General features: G+C 42.3%; 1 protein-coding gene and 1 long non-coding RNA gene across 5 annotated transcripts in view; both read right to left on the bottom strand.

Moving 5' to 3' along the window:
• The window catches only part of LOC105432969 (uncharacterized), a 64,035-nt gene extending 44,548 nt beyond the window's left edge, over positions 1–19,487 (bottom strand). For all 4 annotated transcript variants that reach the window (XR_016140107.1, XR_016140105.1, XR_016140106.1 and 1 more), the window contains exon 1: positions 15,862–19,487. This is a non-coding gene — a long non-coding RNA (uncharacterized LOC105432969). The remainder of the gene's footprint in view (positions 1–15,861) is intronic.
• A 122-nt stretch (positions 19,488–19,609) lies between these two features.
• Aos1 (SUMO1 activating enzyme subunit 1) lies at positions 19,610–21,689 on the bottom strand. Its single transcript, XM_011648001.3, has 6 exons — positions 21,483–21,689; positions 21,041–21,212; positions 20,713–20,969; positions 20,220–20,401; positions 20,026–20,158; positions 19,610–19,952 (listed from the first exon to the last, which is right to left on the bottom strand). The coding sequence occupies exons 1-6, from the start codon at positions 21,575–21,577 to the stop codon at positions 19,790–19,792; spliced, it is 1,002 nt and encodes a 333-aa protein (XP_011646303.2). The 5' UTR covers positions 21,578–21,689; the 3' UTR covers positions 19,610–19,789.
• Positions 21,690–21,963: the final 274 nt, after the last annotated feature.

Here is a 21,963-nt window from a genome sequence, read left to right on the forward strand (position 1 = left end):
CCTGTAGGATCCTCCCAGGGTTGTACGGTTGAAAAGAAAACAAGAAGGGAGGGAGTGACGAGAGATGGATTTAGCGGAGAAAAGTGAAACGGAGAAAGAGGAACGTAGACTAGGGACACTCTCATGTGTCATTTAACTGAAATATCTCCGATGCGCCGAATTGATTTACAACCGGACGTACGCGGACAAAATGCACGGTGGTGTGTGGTCCTGTGCGTGTGTGTGGGTGGCTGGGTCAGTCGGTGCCGATCCACGAAATAGGTGGTGTCCAGAGTTCTGTAGCCCGGCAAAGAATTGTCGCGTGGCGAAATTTATTTATTGCCAAGACCGCCGGAGCGGGTCGCACGAGGTACAGGAAGGGTCGCGATAAATACGACGCGGAGGATCGATATTGGTGCGAAACATTTCTCGTGTAAAGTAAATCGCGATCCAAGCTGTTTGACGATCTTCTAGAGATCGATAATTCATTATCACTTTCGTTTGGATATCCGATTTCACTAAACTTAAAATCGACGAATAAAAAATTTTTTTTCGACGATAATCGACGATGAAAATACTGATAAATATCGTTAAAGTAATCTTTCTACTATAAATCAATACTATATTTTATAACAGCATAGATAATTAAATATCGTAATTACATGTTCAAACTAAAATCGAGTTTGATCCGTAATCAATTATTAATGCTTTATGCCAAAGGCTATTTACTTTCAACCTACTAACTTCCGCGATATGCGTGGAACAAGTTCATGGTGTGCACGTGCAAGCGCGAGACTCGTGTTTTGCTTAAACAGCAAAACGTAAGGATGAACAAATACATAACGCGAGTAATGTAACACGATATATCGGCGTGCGTTAACCGTGGCAGCCGGTTATATACGTTATCTGACTTGCAGCACCATGTCAAAAGAGGATGAAAAAGAGAGAGGTAATGTCTCGCGGCAATCGCCATGTTTCTCTTACATAATTGATTTCGAATATTTGATCGAATAATTAAATAATTGGAATGTAAAAATGGCAAAAAATTGCTAAAATTAGCACTCGATTTTTTGGAAGTAAAATTAATTATATCAAAACTTTGAGGATGGAATGCTAAATTCAAAAATCAAGTACACATTTTTCAAAATAGTATTCAATCAATTGCTGTCGCAATTAAAAATATTAAGATATCACTTTGATATCGTGAAGATCGCAAAGATAACATTTAAGATGTAGATCCGCCAATTTACGAATAAATGTCTAGACTACAGCGGATAATTTTACATAACTGTAATTAGTAGACGCATTTCCACGCACTTCAAAAGCAGCAATCACGCAGAGTGGTGTAGCTATCGATCAATCAAATCAATCAAATTGAAATTGCTACGATAGTGAATCAAATGTTCAAATCGTGAATAGCACTTAATAGTAGTACGATGAAAAATATTCGTATACAGCCATACTATTATATTCTATTGAAGAAATCACAAATTAATTATTCTTTTTATCGAAATCTGTTATTTACTCTCGGAAACGATAAATGCTTTTCCGGACTACAGGTAGATAGTCGTTTCACATTGGTCCTTTGAACGCAGCGTGAACGCCATTCATTACCACACTACTGCATCTCCAATACTGCAACCGTGTCGTGCAACACGTTGCCTTCCATCGAACCGTAGACTCGCATTAGGAAATGGTAGAGCGCAGATGATAGTAGCTCGGTGATGATGATTATCACGAATGATTACGCGATCGATCAATCCTTGTAGATTGCATGCGAGCTTGCAAGATTCTCTCTCCAATTCTCTTTAGTTATCTCTCCCTCTCTCTCTCTCTCTCTCTCTCTCTCTCTCTCTCTCTCTCTCTCCCCCTGTTCCTACTTTCATCTCTATTTCTCATTCACTTGTCATCTCGGATCGATTCAAGTAACGTAACATTTTCATCCTTTCACATCGAAGACGCAGTTTGCTCCGAATATGTGCACCGCGCGATTGTACCCCCAAAGAAAATTGAAAATTTAACGATCACAAGGAGCACATTTCGTCAAAAAGTACGAGTATATATATATCAATATACGCGATTGCATCGCAGAAAAGCAGAGGTCTACTATCAGCAACACTAATCACGGTATTCCCCATCATGATAGACTCGACAACACGATATATTGTAGCAGTAGACACTTTTAGGATCATTAACAACCTACATTTCATGAACGCGCTGACACTTCTCCAACGCGTCTTTTTTCGACTTCTAAATCTCTACATGATCCATGATCCCGTTCTACGACGGATAGATATCGCGCGTGTTGCGTTATGTCATGCTACATGTCACATGGCGCATTGATTTGTAGAACGCGCGCGCGAGAGAGAGAGAGAGAGAGGGGGGGGGGAGGGAGAGAGGAGATATGAGGGAGAGAGGAAGAGAGAGAGAGAGAGACAGTGGATACAGACGGACAAGCACCTGTAGCAGCTTCCAAGGCTATAATTATCTTGAGTAGCCGGGATCGATCAGGCGTATTTGGAAATTGCATGGAATTGATTAATGCTGATGTCACACTACTATATCTCGGGTGTAATCGTGTGTACAAGCCGTGCGTTTAAATCAAATTCGGGCTTGGGTAGCCCACCTACTCGTGGGCCGTGTCGTTTAGAAATGTTGAATCTCGAGGTATAATATCGCTAAGGCGATAATAAAAAGCTAGGGAAGAGAGAGATATCGGCCGTTTCGGATTTATCTTAGGCTCTGGTGCGGCATGAGGTATACACGCTGGACAGACGTTATGTGCGAAGGTACGCATAAAAACGTGGCGTAACACTGCAAGAAACACGAGTTCGCATGACTCAGGGTTTATCGTAAGCAGCGTCGTTATCACACGGCGGACCCGTGGCATTTGCTCCGTAATGTACAACCCGCTGTGTATTCAGGTTTAGGCCGTTAGGATCGAAGCGCACATAACACTATGTTGCATTAACTGCAAGCGCACGATTATCATCTGCGTAGACTACAATGTTACTACCTGGGCGCGATAAATTGATCTTGATACCCACGCGACGTACCGGCTGGACTATCCGTTTATTCTGGACCAGTCGCATGCGAACTGCAGCATCGACGGAAGCTCGCCAAAAAAAAAATGGCGAAAGCATCCTCATCATTTATAATTCGGAAAAAAATGTCTATTTTGAACGATTAATCAAGGAGCGTAATCTTGTAACGCGTTGCGAAAACATCGTCTAAACCTCCTCGCTCTCAAACATTAGAATATTTTCGTACCTGCGGTACGATCCCGCGACAGATCGCGGGATACACAACCGTGTGTGTATATATTGAGATTAAAAAAAATAAGATTGGCGTTACGTTACATCATCCGGATAATTATCGTAACTAGTTACGCTGCGACATGTGTGTGTGTGTGTGTGTGTGTGTGTGTGTGTGTAATGCGATCGAACTGTGCGCGACGAAAGGGATTCAGTTACAAAATTAGAAATAGACGCTCTCAGCGTACGTTATTAATAAAATTATGCATTTATAATAGCAATTGTAAAATCTAACCTTTAATCATATAATTTTAAAGATGTATTCCTTACTTATATTTTACACTAATTCCACCGTCTCAAATTTTGCTCAATTTATTTTAACAAAGATTCTAGATAAAAATCTCCGTCGAATCGATTTTTCGAAAGTTGAACGACTCAAAAATAAAAAATACGACAAGTGCAAAATTGCACATTTTCTACCTAAAGGTCTAAATAGCTGCTGCGGTTACACGCACACATATGCTCATATGCGCGCGTCATATGCACGTGGTGCATCGCGTGCAAAGCTGCTGCGACGCAGAACGCGCGTTACCCGAGGTTACCCGGCGCTCCTTTTAATCTCTTTTCATTATCAGCGATTAGAGTAATAAACCCGCATCTCGCGCTGCCCAGTTCTAGCGAGCAGGATACGCCGGCCGTTACGCGATTGCGTTTAATCGAAACTCTAAAGCACCGGGACGACGGTAAACGACGATAAAATTGCAAACGTAACGCGCTATATTCGCTATACTCGCTATATTCGCATCCGCGTCGATATACGCAAACCGTGTATCAGAGGAGTTTACGATATATTGGCCGCGGTCGCATTACCGAACGGTAATTATATAATTATTTGGCGCCGTCGCACGTGCATCGAAATGTTGCGAGCAAACATATTGCACCGGTTTCATTACATCAATTTTGCGGTTGTTTTACTCGCCATCAATTTCTCATTCGGTGAAAGAATTTCACGATGACCGATACAATCGATCCTCTCGCCGTTAAGTGCGTATCTGATAATGGTAATGCGCAAACTATCGTTTCGCTGACAAAGACCAACACTTTTACGGAACGCAAATAAAGAATACATATACTATTGTTCCGCTATATTAACAACTCTTATTCGAGCGCCCCGCGTAAACAACAGTGCAAACCCTCTCTCGCTCAATTCCTTCCCGCTATCACCGATCGCTTAGGCGTATGACGTGTTTCCAGCTCCCGCCGCCGGAAGCACCATCCATTAAGAGCACCGTGTTTAATCAGAACTCTAAAGTTTCTCGTTGGCTCTCGTCCGCACGGCATAATTGGTCTCTCGCCGAGCGAGTATTTGCGTGGCGCTTTTGACTAAACTCGCGGAAATAAAAGAAAAAAGAAAGGAAACGAAAAGAGAGGATAGTGTGCGAAGAAGAACGGGAGGGATGGATGGAGGAAGAAAGCGGCAGGAAGCGAGAGGAAAATAGCCGAGTATGAGTACTGTATCGCCCTCCCTGAAAAAGAATGGAAAGGTAGGAGAGACGGGAGTGCGAGACTCAAGGGGGTTGCGTCCAGAGTAAACATGTCAAGCACAGTGCCACCCATTAATTAGAGCCCTCCCCCTTCCCCCATCCTCGTTCGCGTCCCTCCAGCTCTTCGCGAGAGAAAGAACGCGAGAGGAGGCACGTGAAACGGCGATGGAGAATATGCCTCTCTTCCTACAACCCCTTCCCCCTGTCAACCTTTCGTGGATGTATCGTGCCAAAATCTATCGAGCCAAGAGCCGCCTCCGCGACGAATCAGGGTGGGTGATGCGATGCCAACTCCTCTCTCGCTTGCTGATCGCGCGACAAAGAGTTTAATTAATGGCGTCGTTTTCCGGCCCCGTTCTAAAGTAGGCAGAACCATGTAGGACTTATACACCGAGACGTTTGTATTTATCCTCAAACGTTTCCCCGCGACGTGATTTGATTTATAGCATGCGCATGTCACTCGGAGGGTGTATAAATTTTCAGAGTTCAACGCGAAGTTGTGAAAACGTACCGCCTTTGGAATTAAACTGGTGACTCAAACTGCTCATCGGTTATAACAAAGTGAGCAATAAGAAATTATTATGCAGATGAATCAACAAAGTATTCTTATTAATCAAATAAACAACTTCTTTGTAGTAATGTACTTTTTTATAAACTTCCTTATGCAGAAATTATTAAATTATAACAAAATCGTCAAGATTATAGGGGTCTTATGTACAAATTCTATCATTCGGGGGACGATATATAGAGTAGAGTGCAGTCGGCATTCTCGAATAAAGTATTTTAGTTTAAAGAGGACTTCCCACGTTTCACCTGTTCATCTCGCAGATTCGTATCTCCCCGATTGCGATTGAAACGTACTCGAAACCGAAACCGTCAACGAAACAAATCGATATCGCTGCCTCGAAACACGACCGACTGTTCGAGACAACGAGCGGACAAAATATATAAAGGAGCGGAGCACGTGAATGCGGTACAAAAGGTCGCACAATCAAAGGATTCGTGCTCGCAGAACAACTGAGAAAGCGAAAGGTCGATAAGTCGCGACGGATCGGGCGTTTTCAGTCGGAGCGAAAGAGAGAGAGAGAGAGAGAGAGAGAGAGAGAGAGAGAGAGAGAGAGAGAGAGAGAGAACGATAGGGGGGTCACCAGCCAGGACGACAATATTAGTCGTTCATTATTTCTTGAGCACGTAATTACGCTACCACGAAAGGCCTCTCGTGAAGGCACGCGACCAGCACGACATATGGCAGGCGACGATATGTATGCGACCCGCGTAAGGATCTCTCATTTCGGCTGTCTCGAGTCTGACTCGTGTGACAAGTCGAAAATTGACATGCAATTAAAGATCAATGGCGTTTCCTCATCGGTCACACGCCAGTATATTAGGAGAAAAAAGACCATTATGATTTTCATAAGATTGCGCTCATTATAAATCTCGGATAAATATATAATAATTATTAAATATAAACGGACAATCATTATGTAATAACAAAATCATTATGTAATAACAAGTACACAAAAGCGTATATATAAAAAAATTTGTTATATATATATGCAGCAACTAAAACTTTTGTCCAAAATTACGCAGAGCCTCTTGAAGAATTTGAAGATCTATTTATGCCGCTTCTCAAGTTCCCAATTCGAGCAATTAAGGATGTCGGAAATTATTTAATTGATCGGATATAAGCGTTTGTCTTAATAATGAAGAGCACTGGAGTAATATCATAATTACAAAATCCAATATATCACGATTGCATCTGAATTTCATTCAGCGACAATCAAATATAGAGCGCTCCCTTGATGGACGTGTTTCCATTTGTAACGCAATTAGCGGCGCCAGTACAATTCGCTTAAGCTTTCTAGCACGATCATCACGCAGGCAAAGTGAATTAAGACAGACAGGATCGAGGAGGTCGCGTTATACTTCCGTACGCTACGAAACTGCGCGTCGGCGGACGTGTCAAATTAGGTGGCAATGAAGAAGCCGACCGCAGGGACGGCGGACGTCGCGGAGTTCAAGAATAATATGCCTCGCGGGTTAATGTTCGCGATGCGAAACAGGCGGAACGATAAAATCCTTCGTGCCGTGACGAGAAATACTTAGCACCGACCAGCGTTGGATCGCGGATAAGATTAAGACGCGAGACACGGAAAATGAGACGAGAAGAAGGGAGACGAGGGGAATCGGAGAAGACTCTACGGGGTTTGTTTTGAGTTTAACGGCCCTCGACGCGGAATAAACTCCTTGGAAGGAAACCCTTTGGACCCCCGAAGCATCACGACGCAGAGCGAGTCATCGTCGGTGTCTTCATTACTTTAATGGAGTGCGAGCGGTATATGCCGGAAGCGCCGGTAGGACTAAGGAGGATGGGCGAAGGAGGCGGCATCACCTCGAAGGATGTTATGAAATCGGCAGGATAATAATCTCGTGGATGGAACCGGGAAGGAAATTCGACGAAAACGCTAATAATGGAAGAGAGGCACTCAGCAGTGCCTTTCCTTCGCGGAAAATTCTTACGACTTAAGTCGTGTCTTTCGTCGAGAGCTTAATAATGACGCAAAGTGGTAAGCATTCTCGACGAGAGAAGAAACATAGATAGAGATAGATTATCGTAAAACGTCGAAATGAAATATCTTAAAAAGTTTAGAGTATATTGCAAACTGAATACGTTTGGCCTGTAAGAGGAATTTCATATCCAATGTGTAGGTATTCGCATCGATATTTCCGCCCGAGTTCTATCTATTTTACTTACAATCGATGATCCTCGTGCAATCTCCTCCTTTACGATTATTAAATCACGCGAACCCTTTGACGCGCGCGCATATATATATATATATATATATATACTACACGTACATATATACGTCAGGAGAATCGAACGAGGAAGAAATTCAATTCAAAGCGGGGAAGAAAAGGAAAATCCCGATTCGACGCGCGGCATGGAAACGGAAATACATGAGCTTCCGGTCGACGGCCCGCGCTCTTCGGAATACCAATACGGAATATCTGCCGGTGACATATTGCTAGCATCGCCGTTACGCTGCGAAAACGGAGCGAAGCACGGCTCCTCTCGCGCTCTCTTTTCCCTCCTCGGTACTCTCGTCCCGTCTCCGTTCCTCGACTCATTTCAAAACGAGGGTCCGACTCTCATTCCGTCTCTCTATCTGCCGCTATCTACACCGCCGCCGCCGCCGCCCCCTCGCGAACTGCCATTTCACTGACAGCCTCTTCTGCGAAAATCGTCTCCATTCGGATTCAAATGAGGCCTCGTTCACACCATGCCACGCGTCATATACCCCTTAGGCACTCGCGGCAATTCGACGCGTCAGACGAGAGGGGCTGACACACAGAGCGATTCGTCTATTGACACTCAGCGCTTTATCGTTATCGGTTCCTCGCCGTTCCGCGCCGGAACCAATTCTAGTTTCACGTTCTCGCCCCGCAGAAATAATCAAACGGCAGAGGATATTATCGATATTGTCGCTTCGCGTCGAATTAAGCGCAGGAATAGTACCACCAATTACGGATCGGAAAATATGTAGTTTCGATTTCCAAAAATTCTCAATTCTCACGTCGAAACAAGAAACTTTCACAAACACCGTTATATCCGGGAATTAAAATCGACTCTACGTACATCCGCGAGCTTTTTTTCGTTTATTTCAGGGAATACAGGGTTGCGGAATATCGCAGAAAAAGCATCATGATTCCTAGATTAATTAAAAGCACCGTAAAATGTTTATAATACCCGCGCGCGCTACTCGGCAGCAATTATTACTCTTTTTATTTTACCACCACCTTCCTGGGCAGTCGCGCGCTTGTCCATCGTCTCTAATGAATACCTAACACGTCTGAAACTCCTCTCGCGAGCCCATAAACCCAGCAGCCCGTGCAGCGGGGGGACAGGACCGGATGATAAAAGGCCGGACAGCAGCCTTTTTTAATTTACATTGGCGCGAGTTCTCTCTCTCTCTCTCTCTCTCTCTCTCTCTCTCTCTCTCTCTCTCTCTCTCTCTCTCTCTTCACAGAGGTGTTTCATCGTCAGTGTTTCGTAGCCGGGCGCTAGGGGAGACAGACAAAGACGGGCTCTTTGGGAGCTGCGCCTCTTGAATTATTTAGTTAATTTCCGGTAAACTGAAACTCACGTCGTCGGCAAACCCAGCCACCCAGCCAGTCAACCGTCTCTGGAACGACACGGTTCTCTCCGACGCTTCGTAAGACGAAGAGGGAACTCGTAGAATCTGTAGGCGCGATCCTAAAGGTCTCTTGTTGAAGATAAGAAGTGAAGTGAAATTGAGAGGGTAAAGTAGAATAGAATCTATCAAATATTTCAAAACTCACATTCTTTTATATTTGAACACTATAGTCAGGTAACGGTAAATTATATAAATGCGAAAAGTCTTTATGATACAAAGACGAAGCTATATACAACTTAACTGTTAGCCAAACCCAATAAAATACATATGCCTGTTCTACATAAAAAAAAAAAAAAAAAAAGAAGAAGAAGATAGACGTAGGTATAAAGACAAACACTACTGAAGAATTACCGGACCGTTACGGTAAAGTAGATTACGAACAGTTTACGACAACATCGTTAGCCATTCGAAACGAGACACGACAGTGGTATAAAGCGAGGCGCTTAGAAACGAGAAACACGATAGGACGCAAAATCGTAGGAGAAACAGATAGTGGTACACGAGAGATACGACGGCGGAGAAAGAGAAGCTCGCAGAGAGGAATCACGGAAGATGAAGTAGCAAGCGAGGATAAGGGGGGCGGGGAGGAAGGGGGAGAGGAAGACAGCCGCAGCCAGTTAGTACGGTAACGGATCAGACCTAAGTACGTACTTAGTAGACCCCAAGCGCAGCCGGAGGCGTCTTAATCACGTAATTGCTCGCGAAATCCCGTGGCAGTGTAAGCGGATTCGCCTCCCTCCCCCCCCCCCCGTCACGTCTTGTGCCTAGCAAAGCAACCCCGTTCTCTTCCCCCCCCCCTCCCTCCTGACTCCCGCATCGACGGCGGTCGAAGTACAAAGTGGGCGCAAACGGCTCGAGGCTCGATATCTTCTTACTTATTCATCCGTCGTTTCGCCTCGGCAATCGAAAATTACTCGGGCGCCGGATTTGGAGCGAGAGGGATAAGGCCGCCCAGGGCGGCCCAGGGGGTTGCCTCTCTTCACGTGCTGCGACCATGGTCTCTAAAGAGAAACGCGAATCTAATTAAAATCATCGCATGGTACTTTCAACAGGAAGCTTAACTGACTATTTAAGATAGTCAGAAAGAGACGAGCGAGACATAAAACGCGTGATTTATCTGCGACCGATATGCCGAACGCCCAGTTTGGTGTTTTAAAATTGTGCTCTCAGCGGCTACGGCGGTGATGTAAAAACGAAATTTTTATCTGTCAATTTCCACTGGCGCTAGGTCGCATTTCTTGGCGTATAATTATTTTGCGATTGTTATCTGTAAAGTATAATACGCGGTCTCGGACGAAGTAACGTCTTCTTACTTATTCATCTATCCTGTCGTCTCTCTGAGCGAAAATTATTCGGTTTGACGGCACTCACCGCATAACGAAACACGGAGGGTGAGGGAAGCAGCTTCGCGCACTAAAGAGCGCCTTTTGGAAGCGCGAATTTAATTCCGAGGAGTGCTTAGAAAAGCACTGACGGTAACGCGGGGAGCATAATTTAATCGTGACGGCGAATTAAGAAGCCAGACAGTAAACGACCGCTAGTGGATCAGCAATGGGGATTAATTGTTGCATATATAAACTATCCGTAACTCAAGTAAGATCTGGTCAATTAAGAATGAATGCGAATGAACGTATCACCGAGCATAGAACATTATTTCTTTCGGGTGTATTTCCCGACGTATATATTCCAATGCAACAATTAAATCGAAATGTGAATGCAGAAACATTGAATATCAGCGACATGTATATAACAAAAAGTTCTTCGTCGTAAGAAATCGCAAAGTAGAACCGTCTGTTCCGCGCGATGAGTTCAGAGATCGCGATACGCAAGACATAAATGTACATAAATGTGTGTGTCGAATAATATCATGTTAGAGGTCATTTCTGCCCCGAACTATGTCTCAGACTGAGCTATGTCTGCACGTAAATCATCGAGTAGAGCATTGTTTCTCGCGCTACCCTTCGAATGGCGATCACGAAGAAGTACTCCGTACTCAATATTCCGTACTCAATATTCAATAATTCGCTCGGCCATCGATGTCGGCGGCCCCGTCGACGTTCGCTGACCCTCGCGCGATGAACTCGCATAAAATATAACCGAATCAAATCGAAAGCCACGAGGAAGCATTACGTTCCGGCCGGCAGCACGAAATCGAGGTTAAGCTTTTCCGGTTTTCGAAGACGCTCGCCGATATCTCACATTAATGACGCCATAAACGCTAATGCCTGTCGGCGGTGGCCGATTATTCGTAAGCGCACTCGACAAAAGGGCGATAATTGTTATGGTGGCTTTATGACAAATGCAACGATACGAACGATAATGGAAGCCGGATGAGTACGTGATTTGTTGATCTCTTTCGGTATATATTGTTTCGTTTTACGCGATTACTTCCCTTAGTCCAAGCTTGCTTTAAATAAACTTTGTAATTCACGTCAGAAATCAAGTCTACTTTTAATTTATAATAATTTGTATATAAGTAGATTTTGTTATTTGTAATTTTATGTGTGTAATACGAAATACATAAAGGAGACTTTCGATACTACAAAATTAATTATTCGTACTGGATAGAACGTGATTTTGTATAAAACATTTATTAATATTTAAATATATGCTAATTATTATTTATGTATAATTGTGTTAATTATATATGTATCATTGTATAATTGTATTTAATAAAATTATATAAATTAATATACACTAATTTTTTGTCAAGTTTCATGTATGTGATGCATACGACAGTAGTTTCAAGTATACATCTTAAGCAACGGTAGTACAAGCGTGCCCTGCAAGTTGGCGACACCAGTCGGACAGGTACTACCTTCATCAACTCACATATTCTCGTGATATTAAAAAAGGCATTATTAAAATACGATGCAACTATTTTCCTAAATTTCTCATTTCGCTTAAAAGCCTGATAATAGCAATATCACTACCATCTTTTACAGACCTTATGTTTACTAGAAAATATCATAAATAATTCAACCTTTAACACAGTAAGGCAAGCCACTTTTACGTCGTTTCATTTTTATTATTTTTACTCGGCAATTTTACGAATATACCGTGGCACAAATGGTCGCAATTGAAACCGCTGAGGAAGATATTTCACGTTCAACTCGCAATAAGCTTGCGGGCCGAGCGTAGAAACGCAGTTCAGAGAACAGCGCGTGACTCGCGACTTCGTCGTTCGGGGGGTGGTGCCATTCCCCCCGGAAAATAATATCCCGGTGGCGAACGCGCGGATATTCGCCCGCTTGAAAACGGCGCGGCCTTACGTCCCAATGGCTCTAACGTTATTTCCGACCGAGATTTGCCTGAAATTTGCTTCCGTGCCGGGACCAGAAGACCATAAATATGTAATACCTCCCATATCGTGCGGCTCGGTTGCCCCGCTCCCCATTTTCTCTTCGCCGAGTCTCCCCTCCCCTCCCCCCCCGTTCCCGTTGTCGTCGTCGCTTTTGGTGACTCTTGCAACCCCTTACGTGTTTTTGCGGGGCTGTAGCTCGCGGCGATGTACAAGGGGAAACGCGGTAAATCATTTGTCCCGAAAGAAAACACAATGCAATATCCCGGTTGTCCTGCTCGAGACGCCATCGCCTCCGTCTCTCCCTCCTTCTTTCTCCTCTATTTGCTGCCAATATCTTCTCCTCTCTCCTCTCTCCCTCCCCCCGTCTCTCTCTCTTTCTTACACACAGATTCTCCATCTCTCGTGCTACTTTTCGAGGGAATTGCGAAAGCCATAAGTCAGCCCTTATATTGCCGAAAATACTTTAAAGTGCCTCGCAGACTCGTATAAGAGAACGCACCTCGAGAACGCGCGCTTTGCCTCTTACGAAAGCATAGACATGTTTTATCGCCGCTGTTAAACGGACAGCAGAAGAATGACACACACACGGGCCGAACGGAGGTGGACGCGCTTTCGGGTGACGATTTTCGAGAAGCGCGTCCGGGGTCGTTAAAATTGCACGAAGTCCGCCGCGAAAAGGATAACGCTCCCTTCAGTTATTTATAACGGACATTTTTTAGCCCGAATACTTTATGAGCGCACGATTATTGGCTGAAGTTGACAATGATCGTGTAAATTTTGGCACGCTGATATCAAGATTAATAAGATCAAGTGCACAAAAGATATAAATAAAATATGTATCGCGTTACTCTGCTAATAATATCATAAATTTAATGCAAATAATTATAAATACGTATAATTTTAGATTCAATAACTAATTTTTTATCTCTTTAACCTCTAAAGTCCACTAATCTTTTGACAGAAATTGCGGAAAATGATTTCTTGAAGAAAATTAAAAAAAGCGCTCTTGCGCGCTTTATATAAATCTTGCATATAAATTTATACAACTCAGAGCAATACTACTTTTTCGATTTGAGTGCCAAGCGATAACGCGAACGCTTATATCATTTGTATACCATCGAGTCGATGGATCGAACAAGGGGGGGAGGGGGGGGGGGGGGTAGCGCACATTAGAATCCCGGTAAGCGCGGCCAGGCGGCAGGAAACTCGGCATATTTTTCTCCCGGTTATCGAGAAAAGAAGGAAGGAGGACCCGTAAACCCGTAAGCCCGAAAGCATTTCTCGACGTAACCTAAAATAATGCCCGACAGAATCGAACAAAAGCATGAATTATGGACCCAAACCCGTCGCCATAGATCTCACCCACCCGGTAACTTATGATACACTTCCTTTCGGCATATGTGAAGGAAAACATTGTGGCGCGGGCACGACCGGCGATCCTTTTGTAATTTAACAGACGCGCTCTCCTCCCGGCCGCGACCTCTTAAGCTTTTTGCTGCGAAAGAAACGCCGTCGAGGAGTGTCGCGGAAGACTTACGTGGAGGGCGAAAAAGCGAAAAGCCGATGACAAAGTGGCGCAAAACATTTGCCAGTTTATCCCGTATTATCGCTTACGTCGCTTACAAAACCGGTAAAAATTCGTTTCGCCGACTCGACAAAACGTACGCGACACGGAATAATCGTTCGTGAAATGACTTGAGTATTCGCGAATACTCGGAAAAATCTCGTGAAATAGCAGAAAAGTTTCGTTAGTTACCAATGAGATCTCATCACACTAAAACAAGCAAGTTAAATGTTCGCAATGGTCGAGGCTTTCTCTCCGTATAACACGACTTAGCGGAATGTCAGCGAATGTTAACGTAGACAAATACACTCGACTCGAAGCCCTTCACTTCGGGGAAGTCAACGCAGTTCGCGAAGACGACCCCGGCGAGCGTCGTTTCGTCGCCAACAGTAATTTCGCGATTGATTCGCCATTAGATTCACGGCCCTCATGAGGAATTCATCGACGGCCTGGTCTGACCGCCGAAACTTCTCGTCGGTCATGAATACTTAGTCGCTCTCTGACGTTCCAGTCTCGATCGATTCGCGTAGCGAGCCAAGAGTGCCCGAGGCTGTTGACCCCCCTTTCAACCCCTTCCTCTTCCCACCCTGCTAACCCTCCCTCCACCCTCCCCCCCCCCCCGCTTCCTCGCGTTTTCGGCTTGGCTCCAGTTTGCTCTCTGCATAGGCGCAAATTATAATGCCGGGGCTTAGAGACCGACCGCTCTGACAAATTACAGGTTTGTTCACCGGGCAACGGGAGATAGATTTCGTCGTTCCATCACCGTCGTTTCCAAGCGTACTCGCGCACGGGCATGCATATTAATTCGATTTTAATCTGAATCTCCCTCCCTTTCTCTATATCTCTCCATGACACCGTACGTTCGACATTTTTTTTTTTTTTACGTCATCCAGCGGCGATAATTTTCCTCGATAATCTCTCTCTCGATGACGCATAATTTATCGCAGAATGAAAGAAGCGATTACTTTCATTGCGAGACATTAATGTCTCGAGTCTTGAAATCTTGGGACAATTGATCGCGATCGACATCGATAAACATCACGTTCGTCGAATCTTTGATTTATCGCGCCCCTCAATTGCAACCGCTATACGAACCGATGCTTTTCCGATCTCCACAATTCATCAGCGTGCATTCAGAGATAGCCGGGGAGATCGTTATGCCCTGTCACATGCGCAATCTCATTCACGTATACATCGAAGAAGACGACTCCCTTTCGCGTAAGACGACGCCGTTTCCGTCTGCCGTTTCCAACAGGAGGAGACGGGGTGACCAGCCACGGAATTAATTGCAACGACCGTGTCTTAATTGATAACAAAGAGCATTAAGATTTCGCGTAATGCTTGCAGCCAGGGAGCGAGATAGACGGATGGACGGATGAGGGCGAAGAAGCAAGGAGAAAGGAGAGGAGGAGGAGGGGGGGGGGAGGAGGTGGAGGATCCACGACGTCGAGGAGCCCAGACTAACGGCCGGTTGCGGAAAGGGGGAGGGTGAAATAATGCCGGGCGCGAGAAGCCGTATTTGCATTAGCTATTCGTTTGACCCTAAAAACTGTCTGAATTGCACCGATGGCTGCTCGTAAAGCCCCGGCAATATCGCGGTGAATCGCGTTCCTCGAGCGTGCTCGAAATCCGAAACTCGGAAGCCGCTGCAACGGCTCGGGCGAAATTAATGTCGCAGCCTGGAGGCACAACCCTTTTCCCCGAATGGCTCGGAAACTCGAAGAAGAAACGTCGCACCACCAGTTATCGCGGACAAGCTTTACGGTCGCCGAGCGACACGTTGATAGATACTCGCGAGAGATACAATAAAGTTTCTTATATCATAACGTTTATTCTGTAATTTCTCGCTCTTTCTCTCGAAAAGATTTTTACGAACACAAGCTGAGAAGAAAACTTTGCGCATAGTCGAAAGAAATATTAAAAACGGACGCTCCGGGTCGATAAGTCATAACCTAGCAATAATGAGCACACTCGCATCGGTCATCGGTCAATGAATTAATCAGGAAAAAAAGCGACTCACCATCACGTGCCACTTTCTGATCGCAAACGTCGATCTTTTCGCCGATTGCGTGTTCACCACCATTGACGGTTACAACCATGACGAATATAACTCTCAGCGCACAATGTATCGGACTTTACGAGTGCCCACCTAGAAAAAAAAAAGATGAAGCGATGGAGATAGCCGCAGAGAAATGGGGACGGGCTTTGAGGAGGGAGGCAGAAAGCAATGGAGAGCACTCAGATTTTATTACGTTATTTTGTTAATGCAACGAGTGAGAAGAAAGATGGAAAGAGAAGTGGTCCACGCACCTCTCATGTCCGGCCACGAAAAATATTATGTCCCTCGGTCAGAAAACGAGCCATGAAATCTTTTTATGCCCTCCGCGTTCTGCGCCACCCCCAGACCCGTAGAATTTCACCTATGCGCTCTCCTCGCGGAGATATTACGAGTTGCCTCAAACAACGCGAAGTGACATAGTACAGAATATCGTGATACGTACAAGATATCAGGCAATCGTCAAAAAGTACAATAAAAAAACTGATATAAAGAAAAATTACAGCTTTTTATTATTATACAGGGAGTCCTAAAGCTGCCAAATGTCTTTTCAATAATAGAAATTCAATCTCAGGACAGCATATACAATATACGAAGGAGAACACGAAAATTTACAATTCAAACAAACTTATTTGTGGATCTTGAATTATACAATCAAATTGAAATTGCATTTAATTAAACTCTATTATCAAAGAGCATTTAAATGCATTTACATTTCCATTACGTGATACAAATTTTTTTTAATTTAATTATTAAAGTTAAAATGCAAAGGTTTTTCTATTAGAGATATTACGCTTTAATTCTACACGTGAAATGATTCCCCCCCCCCCCCGAACATTTCTCTTCAACAATCGCTGTATCAGAATGGATGGCCCCTTTTTTTAAGGCGACGCCGGCGGCATACCACGTACAAGCAGGGTTAATAAAGAAACTGCGGCACAACAGCGCCGACAATAAGATACTGATAAGCGGAAAACATGTTACAGCACGGCATAAATAGAAACCGCTACTGGCAAAAGAAGTCGTAAGCAGTTGCCGCACGTACGCAATTTTTGCCGCAGCGACAATGCTTTTTCGCGACTCATGGACTTTTTTTATTTAAACGTCGCATCCACACACGGGATTTAAATGCTCTGACGATAACCACGGAATTTAATGTCGCTTTTTCGTCACTGTAAGGAAAAAAAAAAAACGATATCACATACAAATCTTGATAACAAATATTGTATTAACATTTTGGCTAATTAGCTTTGGTTAATTAGCTTCCATCGTGTGAGAGGCCAACATCGCTCTGAAGTACCGGTCGTGAGAATTCGAGAACATACATGTATATATGTATTGTAGATATGTATATATATATATATATATATATATATGTGTGTGTGTGTGTGTGTGTGTGTGTGTGTGTGTGTGTGTGACATTATATTTAACGTGTATTTAACATGTTGTTCTAAATATGTTATTGCGATGAATATCATGCCTTTATGATCGAGAGGATAAGATGTCCGATAAGCAGGGGATGCAGGTTCAATTCCTGGCCGAGGTGATATTTCACAAAAATAATAATTGCGAATTTTCACGACTGGTTCGTGATCGGGCCCCGCCTGACGCACACCCTCCCCTCTTAGTTGGGAAGAAACATGACGACCTCCGAAAAGTTCTACATTTTAAGATCGATCTCGAACGCTACGCGTGAAACGAGCGCTAAAGATCGATTTTAAAATGTAATATTTTTTTGGGGGTCATCATGTTTCTCGGCGAGGGCGCGAAAGACGACGTATGTCTGTCAATAAATGCGCCCGGTGGTATTTTAACAGCGGCAATAATTTTCGTCGCGCTATAAATCAACGCGCGAGTACGATGTGCGAAGGGGTGCGCCCTTCGGAAATCTTTTCGCGCGGAGAACGTCATGTCATAGCACAGGAGAGTCGGATGAGTTTTGCCGTTTCTGTTCCCCCACACGTTTCCCCCACACATGTTTCTATAATAACATTTTTAATCAAATCATTCTCAAGATCTCACGAAACATGACAAATATAAAGACTTTTAATACGTACATTATTAAAAAAAAAAAAAACCTTAAGGATATTTAGATTTATCGTGTCAATGCAATTAATTTTAAGATGTGTGAATGTGTTTATAAAACCTGTATGAGATTTATAAATTATAATTTAAGAATATGAATGAAATCATATCGTGAGGGAAACTCTAGTTTGTCTAGGCATTCCTGAAGGTGTATGTGTCATATCGATTCTGCGGTGGGCATGTATAACGATCGTGGCCTCAGTAAATTCCTTGTATGACTCATAGGGAGTACCAGTACGTCTCTTACTCCACTTAGAAACCAAATATAATAATCACGCGATCGCATAAACCGTGAAGGCGCTCGGTAGCATGTCTTTTAACGATAGTCTATATATTTTCACGTGATGCACATCAAATGAACGTTTTTCGCCGGAAATCACGCATCGCGTCGTCGAATCCGTAATAAAAAAGCCTGCATGAAAAAAGCAAAGCACGGAGATGCATAATTCACTTTTATATATCGCAAATCAGATAATTTTATAAAAGGACGGGCATGTAAATCCATCATGCTCATAATCTCATTTCTCGAGTAATCGCCGTGAAAAGCTACGCTAATGAGAAATTAAAGAGTCCCGATTTCATCCCGATAGAATGAAAGTAAATTCGATGCGGTGATCGCGAATTTCAAGCGACGTTGTGCTATTAAATTTACATGAATCGTCAGTCGATGCGATTCGCCGCGCTTGTCGAAACGTGACAACGAAATCCGTTACGAGCCACCATCACCCTTGGACACGTTAGCGTCGTATACTAACAAAATGTCAAATTAGAGGAGCGTTTACGTGTCGCGCCGGCTAATGGTTTCTCGACGAGCACGAAATAAAACGTCGCACGAGATAATTCGACAGCCGTGAATGCACGTGGCCGCATCGTTAAAAAACACGTCATATATATATATATATATATACCTGCGACGAGAGAGACGGACGAAGCGGTTTACATGCCTACCCTTACATTTACATGCGATGTGCAACGATATCATATGCACGGGAAAAGACGATACATCATAATTCTGGATTGAAGATCGAATCAATCACCTCGACCGCGCGCGCGCGCGCGCGCGCGCGCGTGTGTGTGTGTGTGTGTGTGTGTGCAAACTGGCACACGTAATACACACACGCGAATATACGAATCTCGAATCTACATTGACGCCAATAAAGAGAAAATACTGACGCAAATAACGCAGTAATAATTCATAAGAAGATCTGATTGTTATATGACAATGTACTCATTGTCATTACGCGATAGAATTTTTTTTACTGCGTACTCTGTTTGTGAAATAATCAAGCAAGATCGAACGCTTCTGCGATAAAATTTCGGGAAAATGTTGTACAAAAGGAATGTTTTCTTATAAAAATATCAGTGAATCGATAAAGCATAACAAGGCATACCCTAATCGACTCCCTTCCCAATTTTTCAATCCCCATTTTATGTTTCGCGACGTGTTTTCCACTTGAAAGCGCACGAAAAAATCCACAAAGCGAAATAGAAATTGCCTTGCCGGAAGTTTCGAGAGTGAGTCATATATGCATATAAAACGTACTCTTTCTGTATCCACATATTATACTACAATATATTACACATATAGATCAAATATATTATATATAAGTGGATATTAAATTCATAATTTGTAATTGTTGTATGTATGTAATTTTATTTTCCAAATCTGCTGATAAAATAAATTCTTGTGATCATTTCTCTCGTATAAAAAGGATGGATAAAGGGTGAACATAATGTTATATCCAGTGTATCACAATATTATTAGAAAATCTTTAACATACTTAGGCTCTGTCAAGAGTGAGTTTGATTAATAACCCAATTTCAGAATAACTCCGCACGATGTGACTGGGTTAAAGGTAAATAAATTATTGAGTGGAGCATGTTTCTGTGACGCTGCCTTGATTATTTCTTGAGCCATGACGCCGCCAACAATAGAACAAACTGGACTGAGTTGTGCATACAAATCGCCCCTATGATTATGAAAATATTATTGTACATATACATTTTTTAAATTAATTCATATATCAGAATTATTATACATACTCTACTAAGTCATCTATTTTGTCATCTAACTCATATTTTTTAATAATTGCAGAAGCCTCGTTTTTCAAGTTTTCGCAACTTCTTTCGCTAGGCAATGGATCGTCACCATACTTTTCGCGATAATTCAGCATTACTGAAAAACAAAAAAAAATTTGAAATGTCTATTAAATACAAACTCATATTTCAAGACATACTTAGCATTATATAGTAGATTTCTTCCTGCCTTTTTAAAGATGTCTTTGGAACATTTAAAATAAACTCAAATGGTACAAAAGTCTCTGTACGCTTTTCACTAACAATTATGGTTTCGATCTTTTCTTTACCCATAGGTTCACCACCTTCTGGTATTGTCACTCTTTTTAATTTTGGTACGTCCCTAAAGATTTCAAATAATTCATTAACAAAATATTTGTGTTTTAATGCATATAGGAGAGAAAATTATAATGGTACAAGTCGATAATGTGATTGTTAAAAATATTGTTTTCTATTTCAATCAAAAACTCCACAAATTTTATTTGATCTATTCAATGCATCAATATTTAATTTATTTCACTATGAAATTAAATTGGAGGACATGTTGAAAAAAAGAGAAACATGAATATAATTCAACAATTCAAAATTTCTAACTTGATACCATTACGATTCTCAAATTCTCATTATGTCAAGTGTTTTAATATTGATACATACTCTAGATATTCATGTTCTTGTAAGTCAATGAATACATAACCAATAGTTCCCCATACATCCCCAGCAAAGAATTTCACTTTCTGATTTCTACATGCTCGGTTTATTCTTTTCAATTGTGTAATAGTACAATGCATAGCGCATACTATATCAAATTGTCCAAAGTATTCATCAGGCTTATCATCAATGTTGCCTGAGTCTGCACTAACGTTAACCATAGGATTCAAATTTTGTGCTCGTGGCAATGATGCTTCAGCTTTCTGTAAATATATAATTATTTTAATATATATTTATACAAGATTAATATTAATCTAATCTGTTTAATATGTACATTCTTTCCAATATCTTCTTTTGGTATGAAGAACTGCGAACATCTATCCAACTCTGTTACATTTCTATGATCTAAGAACGTAACACTGTTGACCCCAGATAGAATAATATTTTTAGCAATTTCAGCGCCAAAACCATCCAATCCTATCAAAAGAACTTTCGAAGCTCGTAATCTATAAAAATACAATTGAAAAACAATGTTTTCATTAAAATTCTATATACAAACGATGCTCCAAAATATTTGTGTCTATTATAAATTATATATACTATATATGTAAAGCATGCACATAATCAATAGCAAAAAAAAAAGGCAAATCACGTCTATTCCAGAAATTCTTTTATAGTCGTGTAATGCAATTACAATCTGCAATTTCACAAAACGCCGGTACTATTTATAAGAGTTAGGCTATATATACATATATATATATATATATCAGCCTTACCGTTTCTGCGATTCTAAACCCCATAAACGAAGTTGCCTGTCGTATAGTTCGGCTTCGTGATCTGTCAGTTCTTCCGTCTGCTTGTGATCCAACATTATGAAAAACTGTTTGTTTATTGCTGCAAGACACTTGCTAAATCGCCGCCAAAAATGCGTCACAGTACGGAGTGCAATAAATATGGCGAATTGTGTATATAAACTACTTTACTTAGGCCTGTTCTATAATGCGTCATGTGTCGGTGTTGTGGGTCGTAAGAATGGGCCAATCATAATCAAGTATTCTCCTCATATTCGATTGTGATTGGTCAATTCTTGTGGTTTGTGGCTTGCGATCGACATGTGACGTATTGTAGAACAAGCCTTACTACAGTGTCTGCTTGATGCTTTGAGATATTCTTTCATTGGTCAAACAAGAATTCTTTATCTGATTGCTTAATCAAAGCATTTATAGATTGTGATCTATTGGAAAATTACTAAAGTGT

Source organism: Pogonomyrmex barbatus, unplaced genomic scaffold (genome assembly GCF_055798465.1).
Source record: "Pogonomyrmex barbatus isolate J1 unplaced genomic scaffold, ASM5579846v1 scaffold4, whole genome shotgun sequence".
NCBI lineage: Eukaryota > Metazoa > Arthropoda > Insecta > Hymenoptera > Formicidae > Pogonomyrmex > Pogonomyrmex barbatus.